Source organism: Vidua chalybeata, chromosome Z, assembly GCF_026979565.1.
Source record: "Vidua chalybeata isolate OUT-0048 chromosome Z, bVidCha1 merged haplotype, whole genome shotgun sequence".
NCBI lineage: Eukaryota > Metazoa > Chordata > Aves > Passeriformes > Viduidae > Vidua > Vidua chalybeata.
In genome coordinates, this window is record NC_071570.1 from 45,829,742 (window position 1) to 45,857,271 (window position 27,530).

The following is a 27,530-nucleotide window of genomic DNA, read 5'->3' on the forward strand; positions in this document are numbered from 1 at the left end:
TTATAAACTGCAGAACAAGGTTGTATTAAAATGGTAGTAGGATATCTAAGGGTCTCCCAATTAGAAGGGGAGAGAAGACTTTCAGTTATTTTCTTTACAGATTTCTTTAAATTTATTTTTAAAACAGCTAGGCTTTTTTGTAAGGAAAATTCAATCTTTCAATTAATGAAACACCATTGAAAAAACAACTTTTGTCATCAATTTATCAAGCAAGATCATGGTTTGTGGGTGACTGTGGGATTGATTACATATACCTTCTCTTGTTATTTAAACTACTCTTGGTATTTTTATTTTAAATGGAGGAAAATCAGAAAATACTGATTTATTTTATATTCTAACTGGATTGATGAGATTTAGAGATGTGTAATACATTTTGCAAAAGAAGACTCTTCCCTTTTCAGGTCTTGATATAGCTGCATGGCTATAGATGTTGACTTCTTACATCGAATTTTGTGTGTTAATTTGGGCCATAATCAATTTGATAATTAGATTCAGCACATTTTATGCCTTTTTAAAAATCAGTCAGGCAAACTCTCTCTATATGTGGTCAAAAATGCTTCTAAGTCAGAGCTCATTTCTGGAACTATTTTTGTTTGGAAGTAATTTGCACCAAAGTGGAGAACTAAATACCAGCAGATTTTGCTGAAGAGATCCAAAACACTTTGCTTCTGGCCAGAGTGCAAATAAGGAAAGTTTCAAGCCAAAGTAAGACTCTTTGAGGGAATTAGAGGGAAGCATGGAAGAGAGAGTTGGCAATGCCAACAGCATTCCACTACATTCAGTAAAGATTTATCTTAATTGTGGACAGGCCTTTACATATGGCAGCACCAGGGTTACGAGTCAGGCCTACTCCCTTTTGCCAGTGGTGTAACTTGTGAAGCAAAGCCAGCTATAATCTTTCACCAGAAGTCTTCCTTCCGTACGCATTTTTAATTTCACTGCATTCTGGAGTGGCACATTCAGGATCTGGATGCTAAGTCAATATAAGTGATGGTACATGTAATTCCGTAGCCAGCCAGCCAGGTAATGCTGGTAATTCTCACACTGATACAGTAGAACTGTATTGTCCTGCTGTACTGTGGAGAGTTTTACCACTTCTCCAAGTTTTACAAGGGTGCTGCATGCTGGCTAAACTTTCCCAGAGGATACTGACAGAGAGTTCTGGAAATTGTCTGATTCATCCCTCTGCTCAGAGCAGGATCATAGAGAGCGAGCAGTTTTCCTAGGACTGGAATATGGGCAAGGATGAAGACTCCAGAATCTCTCTGGGTAAACTCTTTAGTGTTTAATCACTAAAGAGTTTAAATGGGACTTCCTGAATATCAGTTTTTGTCCATTGCCTCTGTCCCTTCATGGCACATTACTACTGGGAAAAGTTCTGCTCTAATTTGCAACCTCCTATGAGGTATTTATGTATAAATTGTGGCCACCAAGCCTTCTCTTGTCCAGGCAAATTATGTCCCCCAAGCCTTCTCTCGTCCAGGCAGAATAGTCTCAGCCTCTCCTAGAATTACACGTGGTCTAATTGTTTCCTCATCTTTGCAGTTCTTTCTCCAGTATGTCTTCATCTCTTTTGAACTAGGAAGCTCAGAGCTAGACACTGGATGGACCCAGATATGTGTTACCAGGGCTGAGGAAGAGGAATCACCTCAATCTGTGGCAGCACTTCTCAGTGCCCAGGGGGCCATTGCCCAGGGGGCAATTGGCTGCCTTTGCCACAAGCCATTGGTTTGCCTTTGCCTTGCTGGCTTAAGGCTACTTGATGCCACATCTTTTTCTGCCAGCTGGTGCTCAGCCTGTCATGGTGCCTGGAGCTTTTCCTGCCCAGGTGCAGAACTTGATTTGCTGAACTTTTGCTGAGGTTCCCCTCATCATAAATCCATACTGACCTCTTCCATAGATTTGCTTATCCCTGACACATTTGGAAATAGTTTGCAGGCTGATTTGCCCTACCACCTCCCCCAGGAACAGAGGTGTGGCTGAGTAGTTTACAATTCCCCAGATCCTTCTTCCTGCACTTCTTGAGGACGAGTTATACTTGCTTTCTTTCAGTCCTCAGGGACCTTCCCTACTTACCATGACCTTCTGAAGGTAATTGAGAGTGGCCTCTAGTGGCGTTAAACAAGCTCATACAGTTTCTCTGGATGTATCCTATAGGGACGTGAACATGGTTGGTTTATTTGAATGTTCCTTAACCTATTCCTTCTCCACCCATAGTGAACCTTCTTTGCTCTAGATTTTCCCCCTAGTCATAAGAACCTGAGATTCCTGAAGGTTGGTTTGACCACTAAATAAAGTAACAAAGACATTTAGTACTTGGCCTTTTCTACATTCTTTGTCATCAGGTCTTCTGCCCCCTTCAGTGCTTAGATTATTTATCTAGTCTACAGTTTACTGCTGACATGCCAGTAGAGGCATTACATGTTTCCCTTGATGTTTCTAACCAGATTCAATTCTAGATGGATTCTTCTTCAGCATGGTCATTTTATTAGATTTTATTCCTTTAGCTTACTTATGGTTTCTCTTGCAGGAGCTGAAGAATGAGAGAGAGAAAAAAAAAAGTGTTGAGGTTTTTATTATGTAGGAGGAAGCATACTTAGTGGCTTGAGATCTTGACTTTATTTTGACAGACAAGACCTCTGCTGAAGCCAGGTTTCTAGGAGCCAAGTTTAATTCCCTCAAATCTCTCCTGCCTCTTTGAACAGTTGAGAAACTCCAAAGTGTCAGTTCATGAATAAGAAGTACAGAGGGATCCAAGATACCTTATATCCCTGTGGAAGAAATTACTGACTTCAGTGAGAGAGGCTGGCTGATTTGACAACCTCAGAAGCTGGTTCTCTTAATCTTGAGAACACTGGAAAATTCCTTTTTCTCTTAGAGCTATTTTTCCTTGCTCTGGAAAGAAACATCATTCTGAGGCTTTAAAGTATATTGGATGTTGGTAAGCTACTATTAAGACAAATCAAAAAAAGGATGTTGGTGAGAACTTCTTCAGCTACCATTTCTTCTAATTACTAAAGCAAATAACAAATGTGTTTATTTGGCATTAGTCAGACTGTATGGAGTCAAACCTCCAGGGACTGACTGTTTTTTTCCCAGACAGAATGTGTTACCACCAATGGTTATCCCAGTCTGCTGTAGCCCACCAAATGGCTTCCTTCATCTTCTCTAGGTTTTGAGGTAATCCTTATGATGTGAGAGGTCAGTTTTGTGTCAGCCTTAGGTGCCACATAGGCATGTCTAAACCATTTTCCATCAATCCTTATGTCATAAAAAGAAAAAAAAAACCCACAAACAAACAAAACAAACACACAAACAAAAAAACACCAAACCAACCCCCCCCAAAACCCCACAACAACAACGACAAAAGAAACAAAACAAAACAAAAAAAAACACAAAACCACTAAACTTTTAAAAATTTCAGGGCCAAGTGTAATTGTGCTGAATCTGAGTGATGTGTTAGGTGGTGCTATTTCTATGTAGAGCTGTTCAATCTTACTTCTTGACATTTTCTGTTCCATCTGGAATCTTTAGATGCAAAATTATACAAGAAGAGCAAGATGAGATACCACCTTGAAATTTGGTGGGAATACAGAATCCATCATGGAAAATTTGAAGCTGCCATCAGTACATCTGGAATTGGGGATATGGGCTGCACAGGGAATGTTGACTTATCTATGCCTTATGTAAAAAATTTGAAATGTTTAATGAGTAAGTTCATGAAAAGTCTGTGAGAAAGAGAATATTTGTGGAACCTGGAAGAGGTCAAAAAAATGCTGGTGGGAGGGGCAGGAAGACAACGTAGTGATAAAATAGATTTAAAAACAGACTAAATGAGTCTTGTGGGGTCACCTCACTTCTCCCTGGGCTCAAAGGGCTTGCTGATTGCCTGCATACTTCTGTCTCTGGAATGCAGCAGCATTTTAACTTCCTTGGGTGGGAGGAAAGGCTGAGTGGCTGAAGGTGTGCCTGGACTTCTGTAATCTGAGAATGTCAGATACAACCCAGCAGCTTTGAGACTGTTTTCCTTTGTAGGCTCTTTGAGTCTTCAGAATGCTAATGACAGGGTTTATTAGAACAACAACCCAATCCGTGAAGGGGAAAGATAACGTTGTGTGGAGGCAGGACCCATATCCAGCGCCCCAGGATTCACATGAAGGCACTACTGCTGACATCTCTGACACTGAAATGAAGAAAGCTTTGCATTTCTCCATTAGAGGCAGTAACCTCTGTTCTAATATATTAGTGCAGCTGTCAAAATCAGCCAGGCCAAAACTACTATGCTGTTTCTGCTCAGATACTGACAGTCTTCTTATCAATGCTGGGTTTGCCCATTACTACCTTTACTGGGCAGCTAAAGTAGGAAAGCTTTCATTATGTAATGTGTGTTTTGAGCTAGGGGAATTTCAAGTTCTTAGTAACTTTTTTGTAGGAAAGGAAGGAGTGGTGTGTAATGGGAGCAGGTCCAGTGGCAGAGGTGTCTGTGAGTAGTGTAGCTCAGATATTACACTGGTAATTCCTTCCCTTACTGGTAACATAGTGCTGGCTGCTAGCATAGCACTTCTGTAAGGGTCTTCTTGTCTCATAACCTAAGGAAAACTCTCAGTAAGTGGATACCCAGAAGCTAAGCTATGCTAAGCTAAGCTATGCCTGCATACAAACTGTTTCTCTTAACTAATTTTTTTTTTTACAAAACAAGCAATATGGGCATGTAAACTTTTCTTCTGTGTTAATTTAGTCATAAATTCCATTTTATAATCAGTGAAAAAGCTTTTTCTAACTTCAATTTTTGGGGGTTGTCAGGATGTTTCACTTTACCCAAGGGGAAAAATGGGAATCCCTGTGATAAAAAATACATCTTACATTTAAGAGGCCTAATTTTTGACAGAAACAGGTAGATGAATATCTTCTTATGTTTCACAAGAAAAATGCCTTCATTTTGGCTCATGCAAATTGTAACTCCACATGCTTCTTTTCAATGGTATTAAGACCATTTTTGCCATGTTGTACAAGGTTACTTGCACAACATCTACTACTCTGAGAAGTTACATGGGTGAGTTGATTAGCAAACCACATCACTTTTGAAGAAATGGATTATATTTTTCCTCCTGAGTGGATTTTAGTTTCAGGCACTTTATTTAACCCTTTTCATGTCTAGGGAAAGTACTTTCTTGAGCATAGAGAAAACCACTGTTCCATAATTGTACCCACCAGACTTTCCTGCTTGGTTCAAGAGTACTGAAGTATGGTCCACTAAGGCTTTGTACTAATAACAGATTTCCAGGAAATCATGTTTTTGTGGACAAACACTTATCATTGTCTCAGTAGGATAAAACCTTGTTTTTAAGTTTATGGAGTAGTATTTCATTAATATTTCATCTTGTAGGTAATCAAAGGAAGGATTTTGTTTGGAGGTCTGCTGTCTGAAAAATATAGGAGGGCATATGAAGGCTGTTTGTATGGGATTTGACCTGCAAGTTTGCAGAAGTGTTTGAATGCAACATCCCTATACTCCTACACCTGATGTGAATTCAAGGATTCTTTAAGTTGACTTACAGCATCACTGGTGCCACCTCATCCCTTTCAATCTTTGTCATTTCCTTCTCCCTGTAGTATTAAATTTGTGAGACTACCATGTTTTTTGTCCTTTGGTTTCTCTTCTGGTATCTGGACATTTCTGGACTTGGAAATACTGTGAAAAGCAAGAATTTACTGGATTTAGTATTACATGTTTTGCATTTGATGCACTTAAATGGCAGATTTGGAATTCCAGCCACTTATGACTGATCACTATTTTCCATATGTTGCTTGGATTGTCTAATGTAACTGTGCAAAATTTCCTGATTCTGGGAGAAGTGAAGTGTACACCTGGTGCATTGTACTCATGCTTGAAAACAGTGTCTTCCTCTTGGAAATTGCAGAAAGCATATGTATGAAGGAAACTGATTTGTAATTTAATTGATCACATCACCTGCTCTCCTTCTTTTGCTTTGGATCATAACAAATATTTTGTCTAGTTTTTTTCCTCCATGGTTGTACTAGCTGGGTTAAAATTACTCCAAGTTCTGCATCCCGGTGTGTACTTAAAAAGTATAACTATGTTTATGTTAAAGGCAAATTATGAAGAATGAATGCAGATGATAATTGCCATAGGCATTTCCAGGAAGTTTCTAAATAATTGTGAGATCTATACCCATGAAACTTTCTTGGAAGTATTTGTTTCAGTGAAGCATAGAGTCTCTGACCAGAAGTCCATTCGAGTGCTTGTAGTCCAAATAAACATCCAGCTTTATGATGTCCCCAGCGGCTGGACTAATTTGTGCTGTTTTGTGATTACAGTGCTATAATTCTGTGCTTTAGTTGTTCCCACAACATCTTGGAAATCAGCAGTCAAGATCAGGTTTCCTAACAAACAGTTTGGTATCTTTACATGTATGTCAAGTGATTCATTGTCTTGGAATGTTTGTAAATGGTAAGGTCTTGACATGCTTTTGGGGTGGATGGGAAGTGCTATCTTTCTACTAAAGAAAATACAGAATTATATATACTTGGGGCTTTCCATTAACATGATTCTAAGAGGTCAAAGAACTTTATCTGCTTGGAATAGTCAATTTTATTGAAATTCAGAGAGGAGTATAGTTTTCATGAGTCTTACAGACTTGGTTTTGGTGAAAAATTAAAATTTATTAACAGGAACAGAACATTTGTCTTGAAATACTTCCTAGTTCCTTTTGCTAGATGCAGAAATATTTCAGACTCACAATGGCTCAAATTTGGGTTCAACAATCTTTGCTGAAACCCACAGTCATCTAAACTTCTATAAGGGTTAGGGTTAGGTAATAGAAGCAGCTCTGCAAGTGCTGACAGTAAAAGCTGCAAGCAGGAGACACAGGTTTCAAGGCAGTAGTAGGAGCCCATGTTCTGCAGGATTGGGTATGGCTGTTGAGGAAGGTCAGAAGCACACAATGAGTGGTCAAGTCTGCAAGTGCACATTGGTCAAACTGCATTGTTCTTCGAGCATATTGCCTATTGTGATCCCTGCGTCTCCTTTTAGTGCAGATTAAAGGCATGGGTCTTATTTACTCTCCAGTAGAGTGCATGGCTGAACTGGTCCACACAACAGCTTCTTAGTTTCTCTTTGAGTTTGAACACAGAAAAACAAAGATTCATGACTCCCCACCTCCTGCCAGAGTAAATTGACCTCTTGGAGGCATCTCTTCACCTAGTGGTGTGAGAATAATGCAGGGCTATGTACAGAAAGAAAAGAGCAGGCTGATAGGACAGGGCCCAGGGCTTTTTGGGGAACATTCAACTGTGTTAGGCTAAAATAGAGAACAGGTGAAAGAGGCCTGCACCCCATCACATGACTTATCATCTAAGTCTCCCTTCCAGCAATAGCTGTTTCATCTTAAACCTTGGGAAGTGATTCTTTCTCATGTTTTTTACTGTTGTTTTTGGCAATCTGATCTCTCATATACCACTGAGTGCTTTTTCCGGTGGTCCCCAGTAATAAGTCAGAAGTTCTGACTATAGAGAGGCTCCTGATGGGGTCCTGTACCTCAAACCCTCACCCTTCTGCCACTTTTTAAATTTTGGAACTCACTCAGTTGAACCTGTAGATCCTCTGGGACACAAACAAGCTCTGTCTCATGAAGACCTAATGGCCCACCTTTTGGATAGTGAATACTGCATCACCTAACCCTTTATGTTCCTAACCTGAGTGGCCCTTGACTGATTATGTCTTGTGAACAATCTAATACCCCATGCCTATTTGTATTTGTATGCATCTGTTTTACACATATTTATTCATTTGGTCTATTCTTTTTTGCACAATATTAGCACATCATTTTTCTCTCATGCAGACATAACTCATTGCCTTGGCAACAATGAGAAAAGGCACTCTGTGAAAGGATATACAGATAACTGTGATAAAAAATATATTCTTATCACTGGATTAAATTAAATTAAAAATAAAGAGCCCAGCTACAGAAAATCACTCAAGCAGGTTGACTGATTGAAATGGGATTCATCCATATGCTACAGTGATTTCCTGTAGTGATTTCCTACATTCCACTCTAAATCACTGCTCTAAGCAAGGATGACTGAAAATTGATGGAGGAGTACTATGTTTAATGGTCTGGTGTGAGCAGCTATTCAGTAGCTCACTCACACATGAAATTCATGTAACTGTAAGCTCTTAATCTGGCTTGAGGAAAATTATTTTAAGACCATATATTGCCCTCTAGATTGCTTATTTTTGTCTTGTCCTTTTCCTCCTGAAAGACTTGGATTAGGAAAATGTGAGTTCAGAAACTTGGCACTGCTTTTCACTTCTGAAGATGAGATTTGGCTCATGCATCATTGCCTGCATGAGGTGAATGCCTCATCTGAACTTGGAATATACACTGCCCCTATGCTTGTCAGTTGAGAGGCACTTCTCTACAAGTCCCAATTGTCCTATCTCCCTGGCATTTGCAAGGAATGTATCACCCTTTGGAAGCACCCCTTCCTCTGCTGTGTGGGGGTAGAGAAGGAGGAATGAATCCCTCTCCCCTTCTCTTTGCACATACCTCTCCCCTGTGTTAAGGGTCAGAGATGGAAACTAGGTCTGGCATCTTATATAACTAGTGTTTGTTTTGCAGTAGCTAATTTTACTCAATTACAATATTTCATTATAGTCATTCCAGTTCCCTGCTGCAGTTGGTCTTTTTTTGCTGACATGACGGAATTCTTGGTTAATTGTACCTGGAATTGAGCCATAGGGAAGCAACAGATACAATCAGTATTAGGTTAGGTCAACATAATGGTACATAAGCTTTGCTCCTTTTAAAGACAAAATTTAATCTGACGAGGTAGGGCAAGATCCAATTACTGTGTGAGAAAATGTGGTACCCAATGAGTGTGCATTGCAGTGTTCAGTTTAAAGGTTTCATTTGAGCTAGACTGGTTTATGCTCTTAGGCTCTGGGGGAAAGCTCATCTTGTGCTCAAATGGTACCATCCGACTCATGCCTTAAGCTGGTACATCATAAGCAGTTTGCTCTTGTGGTGTGAGAAACTGGAATTTTTGTACTCCAATTCATTCAACCCCTTTTGGAATGAAAAGTCATGAATCCCTTATGTTTAGTCTCCTGATATTCTCAGCACTGCTGGGTGCTGATATTCTCAGCATTTTTTATAACTTCTTGCTTTCCCTAGCTACTAGAATCATTCTGTTGATTCTATTGCCATGTATTTATGAACAGTATTATCAGAAAACAGTTCTTCTGGAGTTACTTATAAGTTTTAGCACAGTGTACATCTACAGAAGTAAGGAATCACTCTAATGAATAATTTGCTAAAGGACAATTTTAATTTACATAGGCTGTTAAAAGAAGAAATGTTTTATGAAAGCTGGATCTATGAGGGAGTGTGCAAGGCCTTTGCTCTCTCTTTGCTCTCTCTTTCTTCTGCTTCTCAGCAGCCTGGTCTGATGGTGGAAGATACTCTGTGAGCAGAGCATACAGTCAGGAAAGCTCCTGCAGTCTGAGTAGTCATTTATTCACTGTGATGCCAAAATACAATCTTACCAGCCACCACAGCTGTCTGAGAATAGAGCAGAGATGTAAATCAGAGAATTTGGGCAGAACTGTCTAAGTCCTTCTAAAACTAAGTCCTTTCATCAGCATGGCTGAGGTCAAGTTTCTGGCCCCAGTGGCATATAATGAAGAAGCTGATCAGTTTGATGATCTAATTCATTGACTTTCAGAGTGGAGAGTGTTAAAATGTGACCCGATTCAGACCTTCTTTGCATCACCACCAGTGGTAGACTCACTGCTGCTCTTGAACAGGGGTGTCCAAACTTCATCTCTTATTCCCTCAAGTAATCCACAATGGCCTGATAATCACAGAGTCAGTTAGGTTGAAAAAGACATCTGAGATTATAAAGTCCAACCTTTGACCAATCACCACCATGTCAACTAGACAATGGCTCTAAGTGACACACTCAGTCTTTCCTTAAACACTTCCAGGGATGGTGACTCCACCACCTCCCTGGGCAGCCCATTATGCACAGTCTGTGGGACCAGAGTAATTGCAATCACATCTGAATTTTAGAAAGGCAGAATGTAGTAATTGGAGTGACCTTGGGAAAGTTCAGCAATCACTCATTAGAGAACCTGTGTTTCTGGTGCATGTTGATGGCGAGTGATAAAGCCCTACCTGCCTTGAGTGTGTGTCATGGTTTGACACTGGCGCAATGCCAGCACTCCCATGAAAATGTACTTTTTTTAAATAAATGCTGTGAGATGTTATCAGGGACAGAGCAGAGCAGGTATAAGCTTAATAACAGAGGAAAAAAACTTTATTAAACTACTACTAATACAGAAAACACATAAACTAAATCTAGGATGAAGACTTTTTAAAACTACTTCTCTTTTTCTTAATTTTAAACATACCCAGCCATGAAACATTACTTGGGATTCTTGATCAAATTACTACCTTTCAGGTAATCTATGCTTAAACTATTAAGGGAGAGAGAAGTCTCTCTTGCACCACAGGCCCCCCAGGAAACACAGCTGCTTCTCTGTGTTTTCCTGTCACACATGGCAACTGCTTGGAAGAAAAATCTGCCAGTGTGATACTTTCTTTTTTAGGTCACAGTGCTCTCACTACTGTGCATGGACAGACTGTTTATAGGGTTCTTTTAAGGATGCTTTGCTACGGACTCAAAGATATAACAGTTCAGTTTCTCATCCTGGGACTACAGTCCCCCCCATTTTCCCCTGGGGCCGAGGGGTCTAAAAACAGGACTCATCTTCTTCTCGAAGACAGAGGGTATCACTATTCCCTCTTCAGTTCTCTTTGTTTCTCGCCATTCTTGTGCTGTTCGAAGCTGAAACAGGTCTCTCTGGGTCACTACTGCATCTCTCTAAAATGCAGTCTCTATTGCAGGAGATTTTGGTTTAGTCTATGGTTAACAAGAAAAGTCTAGCTAAAAAGCTACTTCATTATCTCTTCTTACTTAAATATTTCTTCTTTTAACATCTTAGGTCCCGGACTATCTCTCTTCTACTACAAATCAAGGAGGAGTAATACTTTCAAAAAGCCCTCATTCTCTCGAAAGGGTTAAAAGTTCAGACTCCCTGGACGGCCGGTATCTCAGTCCGGCATTCTGCCTCCCACGCTGGGCATTTTCCCTCCCTTTTTCTTTCTCCTCTGCCGGCAGATTTCTAGGTGCCGCCAGGCTTTCTGTTTCTTTTTCTTACATGGGGGGGGCAAAGGCATCTTTGCTTCTCTCTACTTTTCTGTCTACAGGAGCTGGCTGGGTTCCAGACCTTTAGCTCCCTCGGCCTACTTGGACAAGGCCGCGTGGCTTCCCCTCCCCCACCCAGCCTAAGGCTGGGCAGGGGGGGAGTCTGCACTCTCTGACGACTGGAACTAAAAGAGACAGTTCTCCTGGGAGTTCTTGTTTTTAACTCCCTGTGTTCTCAGAGGCGTGTCTATACTTTCAGTGGTCACTCCAGGTGCTAATATCTAAACTTGACTACTGATTGGTTTGACCCAACTTCTTGGAAAAAATTCACTTCTATGTCAAACCACGACAGTGTGGCACACCTCCTGTGATGAGGAAGGACTTTGTTGTTCTTCTCCGTCTTTCCATGTGGTTGGTGAATTCTGATGTCATATTTCTTTTTACTGCAGGTCACTTCATGGGCAACAACACAGTGATTGATGTTTTGAGGAGAGAAGGGTACGTGGTAGAACACACTCCAGCTGGACAAGTCATCAACAAGTAATGCATACTTTCACCTAGCTAAGCAACCATTAGGGGGCTGGGTTTGTAAACAATTATGAAGTAGGAATGGTAGCTAGAATTATAATTAAGAGGGAGCTAGGCTTTTTCTCTCCTTCCCAGCAATTTGCTTTTCTTTTCCATGAGCTAGTTTGGAAAGGGGATATTATTTGGTTTTAGTTTGGTTTTTTTTTTTGTTTTGTTGGTTTTTTTTTGTTTTTTTTTTTGTTTTTTTGTTTTTGTTTTGTTTTGTTTTTTTTTTTTTTGTTTGGTTTTGGTTTTTTGTTTTTTGGTGGGTTTTTTTGTTTGTTTGTTTTTTGGTTTTTTTTTGTTTTGTTTTGATTGTTTTCTGGTTTTGTTGTTGGGGTTGGGGCTCTTTGGTTTGTTGATTTATTGTTGTTGGGTTTGTGATGGGTTTTTGTGGGGTTTTTTTTTTTTTGTTTGTTGGGGTTTTTGTAGTGTTTTTTGTTTTGTTGTTCTTGTTGTTGTTAATAAAATTTCCATCCTTGTAAGTTTTTAACTCTTAAATTAACAGCTGCAGAGTATGAATACTTAGTTCATTAGATCTGGATGCTGTCTTGTACCACACAGGCTCCCAGGTTTCTCTTTCCTCTCTTTTATGTGTTTGACTGCCCTGCCTTTTAATAATCCCCTTCTTTTATACTGCTATTTTTCATTCTTTGTCTTTACTCTCTCCCAGCCTGGAATCTGATTGCCCAGAGTCTTTGCAAGCAGTCTTTATGACTGATTGCTCTCATGTCCCCTGTTTTCTTCAGCATTTTTAAGATAAGGTTATTCTGGTTCATCCTGCAGCTGTTCTTTGGGATATACCTTTCCTGCTTCTTTTTATCTCCCACTGGATGCTTTTATCGACCTCCATGGTTTAAGTAACTATAGAATGCCAGATCATCTCCTCCTCCACTCTCTACCAAGAATTACTTGTGCTTTGACCCACCTCTTCCTGGAATTCTTGCCACCAGCTTAGAGTCTGTAATCTTTGCTTTCCCCTTCTCCAGACTCTTACCAAACATGTAGCTGCCAGATATACTTACTCTTCACTCCTAAAAAACCACAAAGGAGAAAATTGGAAACTGGTCCCAATTATGGCACTGTTTCCCTTTTGTCTTCTGTGCTGGGTATAGTGTCCCTGTTTACATCTTCGTCCCTCCTCCCCCACATTTATGATATGGGACTCTTGGGCAGGACTACTGCCTTTTGATAGGATTTGTGCAGAGGGCACAGTGTTGAGTCTTGGTCTGTGTCAAGGGCTCTACAGGTGTGGTGCAAATTAATAACAGCTGTTTTTCTCATACTCTGATTGCTTCATCTTTCTCTTTATACCACCTTTGCTGTTTTCTGAAAACATGATATTGACATTCTGGCAGGTCATATTTCTGCAATGATTCTTGACATGGACATACATCATTAACTCTACATGCACTGAAAAAAACTGATTCAAGACTTAGCCCACGATTATATGAATGCCAGCCCCTAACCCTGTTTCTACCAGTGGGCACGTGTTCTGACAAAGAGAAGCACCTGTGCTTAAGCACGAGACTTAATGATTCTGTGATATTGGAGTTGTGCTAGAAAATCCAGTGTATCAGTGTTTACAAGGATGATAAAAAAAACCAACCAAAAAAAAACCCAAACCCAAAATAGCCTGCACTGATATTTTCATGTTGTTTTTTAATTCTTAGCTTAGGTATTCCTAAAAACAGCTGCAGCAGCTTCTTAAAGCTTAAAGAAAGATAGCTTAATAGGTACTTGAGAATAAACAAAATCTGATACTGCTCTGTAAAGATGTAACTGTAAGGGCAGAAAACTGAATAAAGGAGGGATCAATTTTCACCTATCAAGAAGATTGGTATCAAGGTTACTTGGAGTAGTTGGGTACCCAGTTACATAACCACATCATGGGAGTTCATTATGCAGCCTCTTGTGCCTTTGAAAGCCAGAGTTTGGCATCAGTTGCATCTTAAACCTCTTCTAAGGACTATTGGACAGAACATCTTCCCTGGAGTCTTGATATTAAACATGGTAACAAGATGGCACTTCACTGTCAGCATTTCTGGATGACTTGGAAACAGATTTAAAAATATTAAATACATTTTAAGAAAAATCTGGGTTCAAAGGAAAAGAGCATTTAAGACGTGGAAAAGACCTGTGGCAAGAGTGTGTCAGAGTCCTTGGGCTTGGAAGGAAGATTTCACTTGATTGCTATCCTGGGCTTGTTCTAGGAGCAAATAGCAGAGCAGCCTGTGACAATAAACCCAGCATTGATCACATAAATGTGGAACTGTATCCAGCTATTGTCCTATGTAGTGCTCTACCTGTGACCTATGCAGTAAGGACCTGTGGACTATTTCACTGTTCATGATTGAGACAGGATAAAAAGCAAGTGGTTGTACTGAGACAGAAAGTTTAAATAACTGCTCTGGTGTCAGACACATTAGTTGAGAGGTCCTAAAATACAAGAAGGAGGAAGTCTGCAGTCATCTCCTTTCCCTCCAACATGACATTTCTCTGTAGAAGTACAGTCTGCTGCTTCCTGTGCTCTGGCTAAACAAAAAGTTCCTTGTGAGATATGTTGTAGATATCTGTGTGTAGGAACCAATAAGGATGGAAGATAGTCATTCTCATTTTCCTATAGCAGGCAGGGCTGCCTAAGGTGTACTTCCCATTTGCAGAGCAAATGGGGTGGATGCCCCTAGTTGGAGACAGAAAGGTTCTTCTCCCTGGTGTCTCCCAGGCAGGGAAGGCAAAAGAGGTGCCCCAAGCAGGCAGTATTGCAAAGGACAGTTTATAAATAGTACCACAAGTTCAGTCAAGCTTATTCTGGCTCACTTTGGTCTTTAACTGTTGTTCCTGCTTTTAGAATGTAGTTATATATTGTAAAATACTCAACACAATCACAGCCATAATTAAGGTGCTTGCTGACTCTCCCTTAGCTGCTGTGATGGGAAATCGGCTTTGGGGGGAAGAAGGATGGGCTTTTGAATCTGTGTGCCTTTTCCAATGGTCTCTAGAAGAATTGCCTGCAGGAAGTGTTGCAAAGGAGGTTTGGTACATGGATGTGTCTGAGGCCACATCTATCAGAATAGATGTCTTGTCATGCAGGATGTAGGTCATCTTCTACCTGTAGCAGTGCTGAGCTCCAGCATGGTGCGGCTATGGGTTCAGAAGGGAAGGCTGCAGGCAGCATGGCACTCTAATCTACAGGTGCGGGGTGCTGCCCAGTCTGTGATTTGGTTAAGGAACAAAAACAGTGAAGAGAAATGGTGGAAAAGGGAATCATGGGCAGAAGACCTTAAAACAGATTAAATCAGGTTGCTGGAGAGAGCTAATGAGAGATCATCACTCTGCAATTTGGAGTTAAAGAGTGGATGATGTGAAGCAACTGAGGAGGAGAGCTGAAGGGTGATGACAGTTCAGAGGTGATAAAGTGTGACAATGTGTGACACCACAATGATTTTTGAGCAAGATTGATAACCAGGGTCTATTCTGCAGCAGACTCTCTCATATAAACTTCAACATGTGATCACTCTGATTTTCCTTGAAGTGAATAAGACAAATTATCTTTGTTTTCCATCTACTCTCTCAATGTTCTAGTCCACAACTTAATTTCCCCTTCTCCAGGAACGACTCTCTATTTGCTATTGAATAAGTGTACCTACAGTGATGGGCTAGCTTGAAAACTGCACCCATGCTGAAATATGCCTCCTTCCAGACCACCTCCTGTGAAAAAGGAACACAGCTCTGGGGAAGTTTCATTGATTAAAGGCAAGTTTCTGCTTGGTGGTCTGTGCTTTTCTGTTACTTTCCTGAATTTCAGCCCAATCCAGTCTGCATTTTCGTTACAGAAGACTGTTGCATTTCTTCTCTTTATGAAGTAGCCATAAAGATCGATCAAATATTCCTGCTAGGTTCTGTGTATACACGGAGTGGTTTGAGTTTGTGGTTTATGACCATCCAAGATGGTCATAAACAAGTAATGAGGGAAAATTGTTCCAAACAATGAGAAATGTGGGCCAGAAAAGCCATGAGTGATTAGGACACTGCAGACTGACTGCCTTAGAGTATAGATGAGATGTTGCTTGCTCTAAAAATAAAGAAACAAGAGCTTCAGTAATCAGGGTGAAGCTTATTGTTGTGTTTTTTTCAATTTATCATCTTTACAGGAAGCTGAGTAGTCATAGCTCTGAAAGCTTTTTCTGGGAGCTCAACTTGGGGTTTCCAAGATTTGTTTTGTAAGACAGTTTATACATGCACCTAGTCTCAGTGACTTATCTCATTGGAGCTCCTTTGGAATTCCCAATAATGCTACCAGCCTAATACAGGATCTGGGCAACTGGAAGGCTAAGGCCTGACTCCCACTCCCTCATTACTTGTGTGCAAAGCTCAACTCTGCTTATGAGAGAGATGCAATTTATCAGTTTCCTTCCCTTCATGTAGACGACCTCCATACTTGTCTGTAAAACCCACTAAGACCACCATTTCATGCTCCTTGATGTGCTTTATCTGAGTGGCAGAACAGCATTACACCCTTTTGCAGATCAACCCAGAAGCCAATGCCGGAATGGTGTGCTGAGCTCTGGTCTCTTATGTGTCAGACATGTCCTCTGACGTGATGTTTTGTAAAGGCGGTGAATCCACTGCTTTGTACTATCTGTCTTCATCAAGAAGAGAAGAGAGTGAACTTGATGGTGCCTAAACTATTCTTCGTTCAGTTGATGCAGACTAGAAAGCCCAAAGGATTCCTTAATCATAGAATCATAGCATGTTAAGGGATTGGAAAGGACTTCAAAGATCTAGTCCTGATCTCCCTGTCATAGGCAGGGACACCTTCCACTAGACCAGCTTGCTCAAGGTCTTATGCAACCTGGCTTTGAAAAGTGCAAGGTTGGGGCATCACGACCTCCTTGGGCAACCTGTTCCAGTATTTTGCCACCCTTACTGTAAAGAATTTCTTCTCAATACCTGGCCTAAATGCATCCCTTCTTCAGTTTGTGTCTGTTACTCCTGTCACTACAATTTCTGACAAAGAGTCTCTCTCCAGCTTCCCTTCAGATACTGGGAAGTTGCCATGAGGTCTCTACACAGCCTTCTCTTCTCCAGGATGAACAGATCCAGTCTGTCTTTCTTAGTCTGTCATCACAGGGGAGGTGCTCCAGTCCTCTTATCAGTGTTTTAGCCTTTTCTGGACTTGCTCTGATAGTTCATGTCCTTCTTACACTGAGGACCCCAGAGCTGGATGCAGGGTTCTGAGTGGGGTCTCACCAGAGCAGAGCAGAGGGGCAGAATCCCCTCCCTCACCCTGCTGCCCACGCAGCTCTGGATTCACTCCAGGATCCTATTGCCTTTCTGGGATGGGAGTGCTCATGACTGGGTCATGTTAAGTTTTTCATCAATCATCACCCCCGAGTTCTCCTCAGGGCTGCTGTCAACCTCCACTCAACCCATAGCTGTGTCTGGGATTGCCACAAGCCAGGTACAGGACCCTGCACTTTGCCTTATTGAACTCCATGGGGTTTGCACAGAACCAACCTCTCCAGCCTATCCAGGCCCCTCTGGATGGCACTGCTGCCTGTCAGCATGTTAGCTGCTCCACAGAGCTTGGTGTCACACTTGCTGAGGGTGCCTTGGTCCCACTGTACATGCCGCTGACAAAGATCTTGAACAGCAATGGTGCCAGCACTGACACCGGAGGGAGACCACTCAGCATTGGTTTTCATGTGGACCAGGAGCTGCTGACCACAATTGTTTGTGTGTGGCCTTCCAGCCAGTTCTTTATCCACCAAGCAATCTACCCATCAAATCTATGTCTATCTAGTGTGGAGATAAGGATATCATGTGAGACAGTGTCAATTGCTTTGCCTAAGTCCTGGCAGACAATGGCAGTTGCTCTGCCACATCCATCACTGCTGCAGCCCCATCAGAGAAGATAATCTAACAGGCAATGTTTGCCCTTGATAAAGCCATGTTGGCTGTTACCAATCACCTCTTTGTTTTCCATGTTTGTTTTAGTTTTCAGGACAATCTTTCAGGTGAGAGTTTTACTTTCTCCTTTTTAAAAATTAGGGTTATATTTTCCTTTTTCCAGGTGTTGGGAATTTTATCTGAGTGCCACAAGTTTTCAAAAATGATTAATAGTGGCTTAGCAACTTATCTGCCAGCTTCCTTAGAACCCACAGATGAATCTCACGAGGCCCCATGCATTTATACACATTCAAGCTCTTTAGATGGTCTCAAACCTGATTCTTTCCTACATTGTGCTTAGGGCCTTCATACTCCCATTTGCCTTTCCTGACTTGGGCAGCTTGGCTGGAACACTTGCCATTGAACATTGAGATATAGAGGTCATTGAGAACGTCAGCCTTCTCTGGGTCCAGCACACAACCAGGTTACTATTAATGGCATGCTAAGCCTTTCCCTTCAAAGGTGGTAATTTTCAAGATGTGTTTCTGTAGCCATGACCACAGTCTGTCAGCTAGCCTGTTTCTTATCTTCTCCACCAGTGAAAGGTGCACATCCAGACCTGGTTTCATCAGCTGGTGTGCTTTAGTTGTTTTGTTTGCCCCTTCCCCTTGTCCCCCAGGTTAGTTTGCTCTGGGCAGGAATGTTGAAAGGAATAATCTGGTCTGTGTTCTGCAGCACATCAGACTAGAGGAGTGTGGTTTGACTCTGACTTAGAAGTGATTCTGTTTTTGTCTCTTTCTAGGTATGTAAGCTTATTACCAAGAGTTACTCCACCCTTATCCAGACTGTATTCTTTCCTCTGACACAGACGGCCTCTTTTCCAAAGGGTTTTTTTTTTTTTTTTCTTGCTAAAGAGCACTATTTTGATAATAAAATCAATATTGACTTACGGAAGAGGGTGCCGGAATACACAACAGAGAAATGAGCATCTGGGGAGAAACATCTATTTTATATGTATGTGCCTGGATACAGGATTTTGCCTCAAAGTCCTTTTAAATGTTATCTGTGTTCTCTCTTTCTTCCAGCCAAAAATCTCCCAAAACCTTGTTAACCTTTTCATCATCACACAGTCCCTATGTCATGTCCCATGAGCTCCCACTGCACCCCCAGAAAGAGGAAGAAGAGGAGGAGGAAGAGTTCCTGCCTCACCTGCTATTCCCTGACAGCATTGATGTGCCCATGAAAGTAGACAGGAAATACAAAAAGAAGAAGAAAAAGCAGCAGAAGAAGCAAATTAAGCGACAATTTAACGACCTCTGGGTTCGCCTTGAAGAAAGGTAGCTAATGGCTGGGGAGCGGGAGGATGGCTTGTCATGCAAACTGGACATGCATAAATGATTTAATACAGACCCTCAAATTTCTGCAGGGGTAGATATATCCTGTGGACAGGATCTGACCTTTTCCACTGCTGTGATTCTTTCTGAAGCATTTGCATGAGGTTTCTTGTGCTTTTGGTGGCAAAAGAAAGCTTTCATTTTTTTTCTTTGCATAGTTGGATTTGTGGAAAACCAGGCATAAAACAAGTGGAAGTCTTGTTTAGATCATTCTGCATTTGGGTTTGAGGGATTGTGAGCATATGGCAGTCCTGTCTTTCACAGAAGGCTGGGTCCAGTGGTAGATGGTACAGATCAAAGCCTTGGACCATTAACCAAAAACTGCTGCATATGAGGAAACTATCATTCCTGGCATACGTTCTCCTTGAACTTGGGCAATATTCATGCAGTATTTTCAGTCTCTGTATTATTTCCGTTTGAAAAAGCATGACAACCTAATGGATGGCAGAGTTTATATGAAAAATTAGTGTGTTGAGGGGCAGACGTTCACACATATCCCTTACTTTTCATCCAGAAAAGCTTACTTGCCTACCAGAACTACAGCAACCCACAGGGAAAAAAAAAGCCATTTTCTCTCATTTCCTGTACTTGGGCCTGTGACTGAATGTATACATTAATGTTTTCCTCCTGTCAGATAACACACATGCCCAAATCTGCTTTCTTTTGTACTTTGTGTGTCTATATCTCTGCCATACTCAGCTTGAAGACATTAAATTTTTGTGGTACCATAAACAACCAGACAGTTGGGGTAATAGAGAAAAGTCTGACAGTTCTTGAAATGAAGCCTGTACATTATTTGGGTTTTTTCCCCATCTGGAGAATACTTCTTTCTGCTCCCCAGGTTACTGAGTACAGCAGGGTTCTCTTATGCCTTTTCTATCATGTCCCTGGATCCTAATTGTACCACTACTATGAGTGATACATGGCTCAGGCTGGCCACAAGTTACTGCAGCACCTGTTCTCTTTGAGTCATTCAGCCATTGTAAGATCTTTTAGACCACATTCCCTTCTTTGCTCCTTCCTTCAACCTTAGTATTAAGTATTTAGGAGACAAATGCTAATGTAACATGTCCTCTGACAGACCTACACACAGTTCAAGATTCACCAATATAACAAATCCTATACTGATTACACTTCATTTTGTCTCTTAGTGTACCATTAACTTTCTGTTAATGTGGTTGATACTAGGTGATTGTGAATGGATTTTTGGAGTTTCTGTTGATAGTCTGTTTAGTTGAAATGCTAAGGAATGTCTGTCTTAATCTCCCACCATGCCTCCACAGTGCCATGTTCAGTGTTTCACATGCAGTTGCTTCCACAAAGCAAAGCTTCAGGGAAGTCAGTGGGCAGGGACACCTCTGCACTTGCAGTATCAAGCCTTCAGAAGAAGAGGGAAGAGAATGGGAAGATGTGCTACTGTGACCAAATTGAAGGCACATTAGGGCTGCATACAAGATTTTAAGTACTGCCAGGCAGTTGTGAGGCAAAATGAAAGCAAATGATGGCAGCCTAGGAAACTACTGCATAAATATGGGAGTAGGAAATGCTGCTTTTCTTTTCTTATTTTTATGTTTCCTTTCTTCCCCTCCTATTTAAGTCATTCTATGTGCTAGAAACTTACTCCGGTGCTAGGTAACAAACACTTTGTAGGGGTGACTCCTTAGCAACAGAGAAGAGCTTTAATGTCTGGAGATGGAGACGTGTCATGGCAGTGCTGGGAAAGACAAAGGATGCCTGGGAGATTGCTGTCCCTGTAATGCCGAGGGAAGGCTGCTGCCCCTCAGGCAGGAGCCCCACCTGTGTGCTGGGCTTCTGTAAAGCTCGGGCTGTCTGCCGGGCTCTGCCAAAGTGCCCGTGCCACTGCTGGGCTGGGCTGGGCTGACAGCCCCACCTCGCAGCGCGTCCCTTCCTGGGGAAATCCAGCGCCTCTGGGCTCCAGCTTACCTGTGCAGGGCACGTCTGACTGTGAGTCTCAGTCCTCGCTGTAAACATTCCTCAGGGTGTACAGACACAGGTAAAGCTGTTGGGTTTCTTATGAATGGGCCACTCACAGCTTTCCAGTTTACAAATGGGCTTGATGACCTTAAAGGTCTTTTCCAACCTCCATAATTCTATGATTCCTCCTGTGAGAATGGAAATGTGAAAGGTGTGGCACAAGTGATTTAATAGTGTTGTAGTGGGTTTGTCAGAATGGCCTTGGTTTGTGCTCCTGTATGCATCAGCTGCTGGATGTAGTTTCTTGATCTGCTGCCAGCTGGCTTCTCTCTGGCTATTGTTCAGATGTTCTGGGGAGCCCTTTGGGTAAGGAAGAGTAAAGTGTTTTTAAAAAGAATAGTAATTGCCTTTAATTTCCCAAAGCATTTTTGCTTAGAGGAATGAAATAAGACAAGAATGGTATGCAGCAGCTGGGGATTGGGTGCAGAAGAAGTTACTTGGTTTTTGTATTTGCCAGGTGAACTTGCTTTTAGTTTTGTCCAGATTTGTCTTTAGGCACCCAGCACCATGTGGTGTTGGGGGGTGTATCAGTTACACAGCTGTGGTGTCAAGCATTGCTTTCAATTCATTGCCAAAGAGAACAACAACCTGTGTAGTATCTGACCCTTTTGACTCTTGGCCTGCTGTGGTGTATCATCTCTCCCAGTTCAGGTCAGTTGGCGTTAGCAGCCTGGAGCATACAAATTTCTCTCCTCCATCATGTATTGCCATCATGGGAGTGTACTCAGAAAACAGGTGCCTCACTCCAGCTGTGCTCAGCAAGAGCCCCTGCAGAGACACTCTTCTGCAACAACACTTGTTTTGTTCTTATCTATTTTAGCTGACAGGGCTAGGAATATGGTCATCTTACCCACCTGACTGACTGTGTGGGAGCAATGAGCAGGCTGGGTAGACTTGAGACAGGGCCGGCATTTTGGTGCTGTCATCACCCTCCTCAGTCTCTTCATTGTTACCCCTCAAGTCTGCTTCACAGTTTGGCTGGGTAGCACCTCATCCTTGTGGGCTGGTGTTGGAGCTGTCCACATGTGTGAGGAAGGGACAAGACAGCACACTGCCATTTAGGAGGCATAGACTTTTGGTCAGTGTGTAACTTGTATGAGAGACCATTTGCATGGACTCAACACTGACAGTGGGTCACAGAGGCTGACCACCTCCTGCTCTGTGGCTGTTGGGCAGTTGTGGGCTGGGCCAGGACTGATGTTCTTCTCTTGCCTTGCAGTGCTACTAATCCTCCTTCGCGGATCCGGATCATTAATGGCTACATCACGGTTGAGCCCCAGCCCCAGGGCCACGGATGGTCCAGTCACACTCACACAGACATCAGCAGTGCTCACCAGCTTTCCCATTCTCTCTTCCTTCCACTACTGACATTGACTTTGCATAAGATAATGCTTCACTGAAACACAGGAGGACCCAAGCTGCAAGATTCTTGCCTTAAAAATAAAAAAAAAGAAACTTACGCAAAAAATAAATAAAAGACTATGAGTTGGGACACCTATTCTTTGGGATGTTCTTAAACTGCCTCCTTTTCCTGAGTCCAGATCATTAACTCTATTAATTGGTTTGACTTTCCCAATTCAGGAGAAGATATTTTAATGAAAGTGTTATTTATTCTTCTCTTGCAGAAGAATTATTTCATGTTATCCCATAATGCTTTGGGGAGATTATAATGCCGCTATAACATAGCTGTTGTTTAGCTGTTTGAGCCCAATTAAAGTACATATTTTTCACCTTCAGTGCCTTGTAGAAAGATTTACACACCACTGACTTGTTTATTAGAACAGAATATTTTTTATCATCTGAGCACAGCTGGGAAAAAGAGTTGGTATTTTATGTCTCTACTGGTAATGCTTTTAATTCTTGCTTGTTAGGGCTCCAGATTACATATAAAGGTTCATAGCAACAACTACAGTAGAATAAAACAGTGAACACTTGTAAACAGAATGTGTCTGTTGTCTGTTTGGTGCTATTTAAGGTGGGTCCCCCTGAACCTCCAGTGGCCAGAGGTCTCATAAGTGCAAACTAATGTACATTTACGAAAAAAAACAATTCTGTGGGAACTTCACAAATCATAATGTTGGAGTCTTCCAAAATAAGTTCTCAAGAGGTGATTTGCACAATTAAGACTTAATTATAGAAAATCCATTCAAGTTTTCTACTGAGTTCATTGCTCACACTTTCCAAATTGTTTTAAGACCTTTGCTGTCTGTGTGAAGTAGATATGTTGTTGACTGTTGAATATAAAGAAGCTTGGAAGTGGTAATGAATTTTCTGTATTTGTACAGGACGTTCTCTTGTGATCACACTTAACTCAATTTGTGAGCAATATTTCACCCCCATCTCTTATTAGGGTTTCATTGCCTGGGAAAATCTAAGTTTCACCCATGGGTGAACTTAGAGCCACTATGTGGAGTAACTTGTAACTTAGTAACTTGGAAAGATAGTAATCATCTGCCCCAGTGAGACAACCAAAATTTCAGGTTTCCTTTCCTATGCATTTATACATACTTCACTGCTTTTTCCATTGCCTGTAAAAAGTAGTTCTTTTTCACAGCCTTCTATAGAATGTCAGAGGAGGAACAACAAAGATTCCAGCTTTCCTAAGAGGCTTTTCATCTCTTGATCTCAAATTTCAATCCATTTCCAGAAGGGCTGAGCCTGAACACAGGCTACGTTTCTTCCATTTACTGAGGAAAACAGAGAGAGGCTAAGTGTCACAGTTAGCAGCAGCATTGTGGGGAATGAAATGTATCTGGGCTAGAGGAGAAGACAGCACCATGTCATTGTGTATTTCTTCTTACACATAATACTGCAAGACTTCGAGTACCTGAATGCATTCTTGGCTTCCTTGGCCTTCACAGCAGTAAGGCTCCCCTGTCTCTCTCTCTCTGGTTGGTCTTTCACTGGTCATAGACCTGTTGGGGCTGGAGCTTATTGTCCTTGACCTGAATGTAACCTAAAGGGAGCAGATTGTATGAAGTGTAGGTTACTTACAAAATGCACTGCAGGCCTGACAAACTGGGCACAACGGTTTGGGTTGGTTTGGTTTGGAAGGGACCTTAGGAGTTCATCACATTCCTGCGGCACAGGTCCAAAGAGCAGTGCAAGCACTGGGAGAAAGTGGTTGAAGCATAGTTTTCATTTCTTTTCTCCATTACAGGGCTGCTGTAAAACTGCCCCAGGCTGCCTTTTCTCTTTGTTTTCTCCTCCATGGTGGCTGCTGAACTTCATCTCTGTGGGGGAAACTGGCTTGAGTGAAACAGCCATCAATGTTTTTCTTAGGTTGGCGTGAGGAAAGAGTGGTTATAAAATGCTCTGAAATAACAGAGACCTGAAGTAACATTGTGGATAATTCATTTCTGGTGGTGTAACTAATTTTGTAGTCTGTTTCTAAGTGTCTGACTGTCAGAGAAGCAGAAATGTACTTAAATTTTGATGGATAGCGTACCTACAGAGACTGCATCCTGGGAGTCTTTCAGCAAAGTAATCAAATAAAGATGTTTTTGAGGGTCTCATGGACTTGGGTTGATATCTGGAACTAAACTAGTGGTTCCTTCCAGACCAGGGCAGTCATTGCTGATTGTCCTCTCTGCTTCCCCGAACCAGTAGCAGCTGGGTAGTACCAACAGGAGATCACATGTCCAGCTTTCTACACGTGGACACCCCAGAGGAGGAACTGCTTCTGGAGTCCCAAGAAAAAATGGAGCCGAGCTTTTTTGCTCTAAGGGCTTTTTTGCCAGCCCTGAGATTAAAATATTGACTAAGACATGTTTTCACTTCTCTGCTAGAGGGGATTTGGAACCAGAGCTCCTCCTGGTGGCCTCTTACCTGCTGCTGAAAAGTTGGTTATGGAGACATTGTCTGTATGGAGGTGGTCTTTTCTAAAGAAATGGTAGTAATCAGATATTTGGATTATGTTCAGATTAGCAGTAGAATAAAATAAGACACTGCCTTTTCAAGTTGCATTGCAGCAGATATGCAGCTGCATACAGTCAAACATTATATTATTGTGATTTTCCACCTGGCTTTTTGGGTCATCCTAGGAAATGCATTTCATGTGATGATTTTAATGTAGTGGAATGTTATAAGTATAAACTCACTTGGCCCATCCCAGAGCTTGGTAGCAGGCAAGGCTGTTCTTCAAATGGTGGGTTTGGACCTCAGTTGCATGTGGAACTTCATCGCTATGTAGACATCCCATACTGGGGCTCCTGTGCATGTACACAGGCTGCTTTTCCCATACTACAAGTGCCAGCTTCTTAAATGCCACATGATGCTACTTGGTTTTTTGCAGTGTTGTTAGCTTGCACTGCTACCTATGGAACTAGAATGTGTTAAAAAAAATACTACTTGGCAAAGGAACATATTCTCTAGAAGGTGGGGGGGACCAGTGTTACTCTGGTGAAGTTTGTTCATATTAACAGTGGTACAAGAAAATACAGAGTCTTTGCAATATAAATCACTAAACATTGCCTAGTATGCATTCATATTTTGCCAAAGGATCATGGGCTGGCAGAAGAGCCTCTTCAAATTTGTTCAGGCTTTTTCAAGCTTGCTGCCTAAATTGTCTGGATGTGTGGAAGCTTACACACAGTAAAAGTACTATGCTCAGCAGAATTCACTGCATTGTTTATTTATTTATTGTTGTGGGTATAATTGTCCATTGTCTGCTTGGGAGGTAAAGCTGTAATATTGGAGTTGTTTTCCATGGTAAGACTCATATTTGAGGAAAATCAGTTGTGTTTCAGAGTTCTGAAATGACCTTTTTTTTTTTTTTTTTTTTGAGCTCAAGAACTGAATAGCTATAAAAGAAAGGAGGCAAGTAGAAAAGTTTGCAGAAGAGCTGGCAAATACTGTCTCACCTAGTCAGCAGGAATGGAAACTGATAATCCATAAAGTGTTTAGATGTGCTACTGTGAATAAATATACAATAAATTACTCAGGAATTAGGATGTCAATGATGAAGTACAGTACAGAGATTGGTTTACTGAAAATTGACAAAAAAAAAAACCCTTTCTAAAAACTCAGTGGCAGCTGCTAAAAAGAAGCTGAATAGTCTTCAAATGCCCTGTGCTTTACTGGATTTCTCTGTTTAGTCTAGTCTGTTTTCTCTACTAATGTGTTCATGCTTTACATGGAATTTCTTGCACCTGAATTTCATTAAAACTCAAATTTGTTTTAAAAGTTCTTCATGTTTGCAATCTTGCAACTGCATTTCTTAATGCATTAGTTCTGACTTCTTTTTTTTAATACAGAGTTAAGTGTGTTGTTCATCTGGAGGTGATTATGTCTATTCTGTATGTGGTAAAACAAAACGCATTAGAGGTCCCTGTAGCACCTCTGTCTTGCTGCACACAATCAGCTTGTACTGGCATGGCCCACCCTTCTGTCTATCTACCACTCCCACCTGGATCCTGAATCCTTTTGCATGCTTCATAAGTCTCCTACTTACCATTTCATACAGTTTACAGATCCAGAACTCACATACTCATCTCATACAATCACAGGTGCCCTCAAGGTACCAGCACTAGTGTTCTGCCTACTTTCTACCTCTGCTCCGACCCAGCACCTTCTACTTGCTGACGGGTACAACTTGAGGTTTGCCAGTGAAGTGCACCCCACATCTGCACACAATGGGTTGGCAGAAGATACAGAGCCTCTTCTGCCTCATGGCAAATGGTGCCATTCACATGTGCCTGTGACTTGAGGTCTCAGTCCAGCTGCTGGAGCTGAGTCCCTCACCTGCTTTGTTCTCCCTCACAGTTTCTGTTTTTCAGGATGCTCACTGCTCTTGTCATGATGGCTGGTGGCAAAGACCACCACCCACTGTATTTAAGGAAAGATTTAATAAAGAAGACAGGAACAACTTCATTGATCAAGCATAATGTGTGTTCAGTGTGTGTAGTGACCAGCAAACCAGTCTGTTTTATACCACTTCCTGTCTACTCCCTTTCCTTTTTTCTCCCCAGTCGCCTTTTGTAGCAGCCACGGGGCCTGCAAGGCCTCTCTGGTGGTCACTTGCCTAAAATAAAGAAATGCCTAGTCATGATGACTGGACCAAAGAAGCCTCTCTTCCGCCTTCGGACCTCATTATCTCTGTGTAAGACTATAGGTCATATTCACCTTGACCCTTACTATTGGACTGTTTCCTAAAACCCCTGTACCCTATATAAACCCCCATTTCTGCCAAGTTCAGCAGAAGAGTTGTCACTGAAACCCTTCACAGGAGCTGCCAATAAAGACACTGCTGTGGAACCTCACACAGCCTTCTCTGTTTCCCTGCATCTGCCAAGGTTCTTAGCAAGTAAAGAGCTGAAATCACTAAAGAACTGAATTCACCAAAGAGCTGATCTCACTTAAGATCTGAGCTGCTTGCTAAGATTGCCTGAGGCTGAGAGCTTGCCTGAGGGACCTGGACAGGTTGTGCTTATCAGCCCAGTGCTATCCGGG

At 41.7% G+C, this 27,530-nt stretch overlaps 1 protein-coding gene across 5 annotated transcripts in view; it reads left to right on the forward strand.

Annotated features, from left to right (window-relative positions):
* The window catches only part of TRABD2A (TraB domain containing 2A), a 90,419-nt gene extending 67,395 nt beyond the window's left edge, over window positions 1-23,024 (forward strand). For 3 of the 5 annotated variants that reach the window (XM_053932762.1, XM_053932766.1, XM_053932765.1), the window contains 3 exons: window positions 11,682-11,772; window positions 18,777-19,028; window positions 22,300-23,024. In XM_053932762.1, the coding sequence (XP_053788737.1) occupies window positions 11,682-11,772; window positions 18,777-19,028; window positions 22,300-22,480 (524 nt within the window). In that variant the 3' untranslated portion in view covers window positions 22,481-23,024. The remainder of the gene's footprint in view (window positions 1-11,681; window positions 11,773-18,776; window positions 19,029-22,299) is intronic. The other 2 variants (XM_053932763.1, XM_053932767.1) reach the window with 2 other exon arrangements.
* Window positions 23,025-27,530: the final 4,506 nt, after the last annotated feature.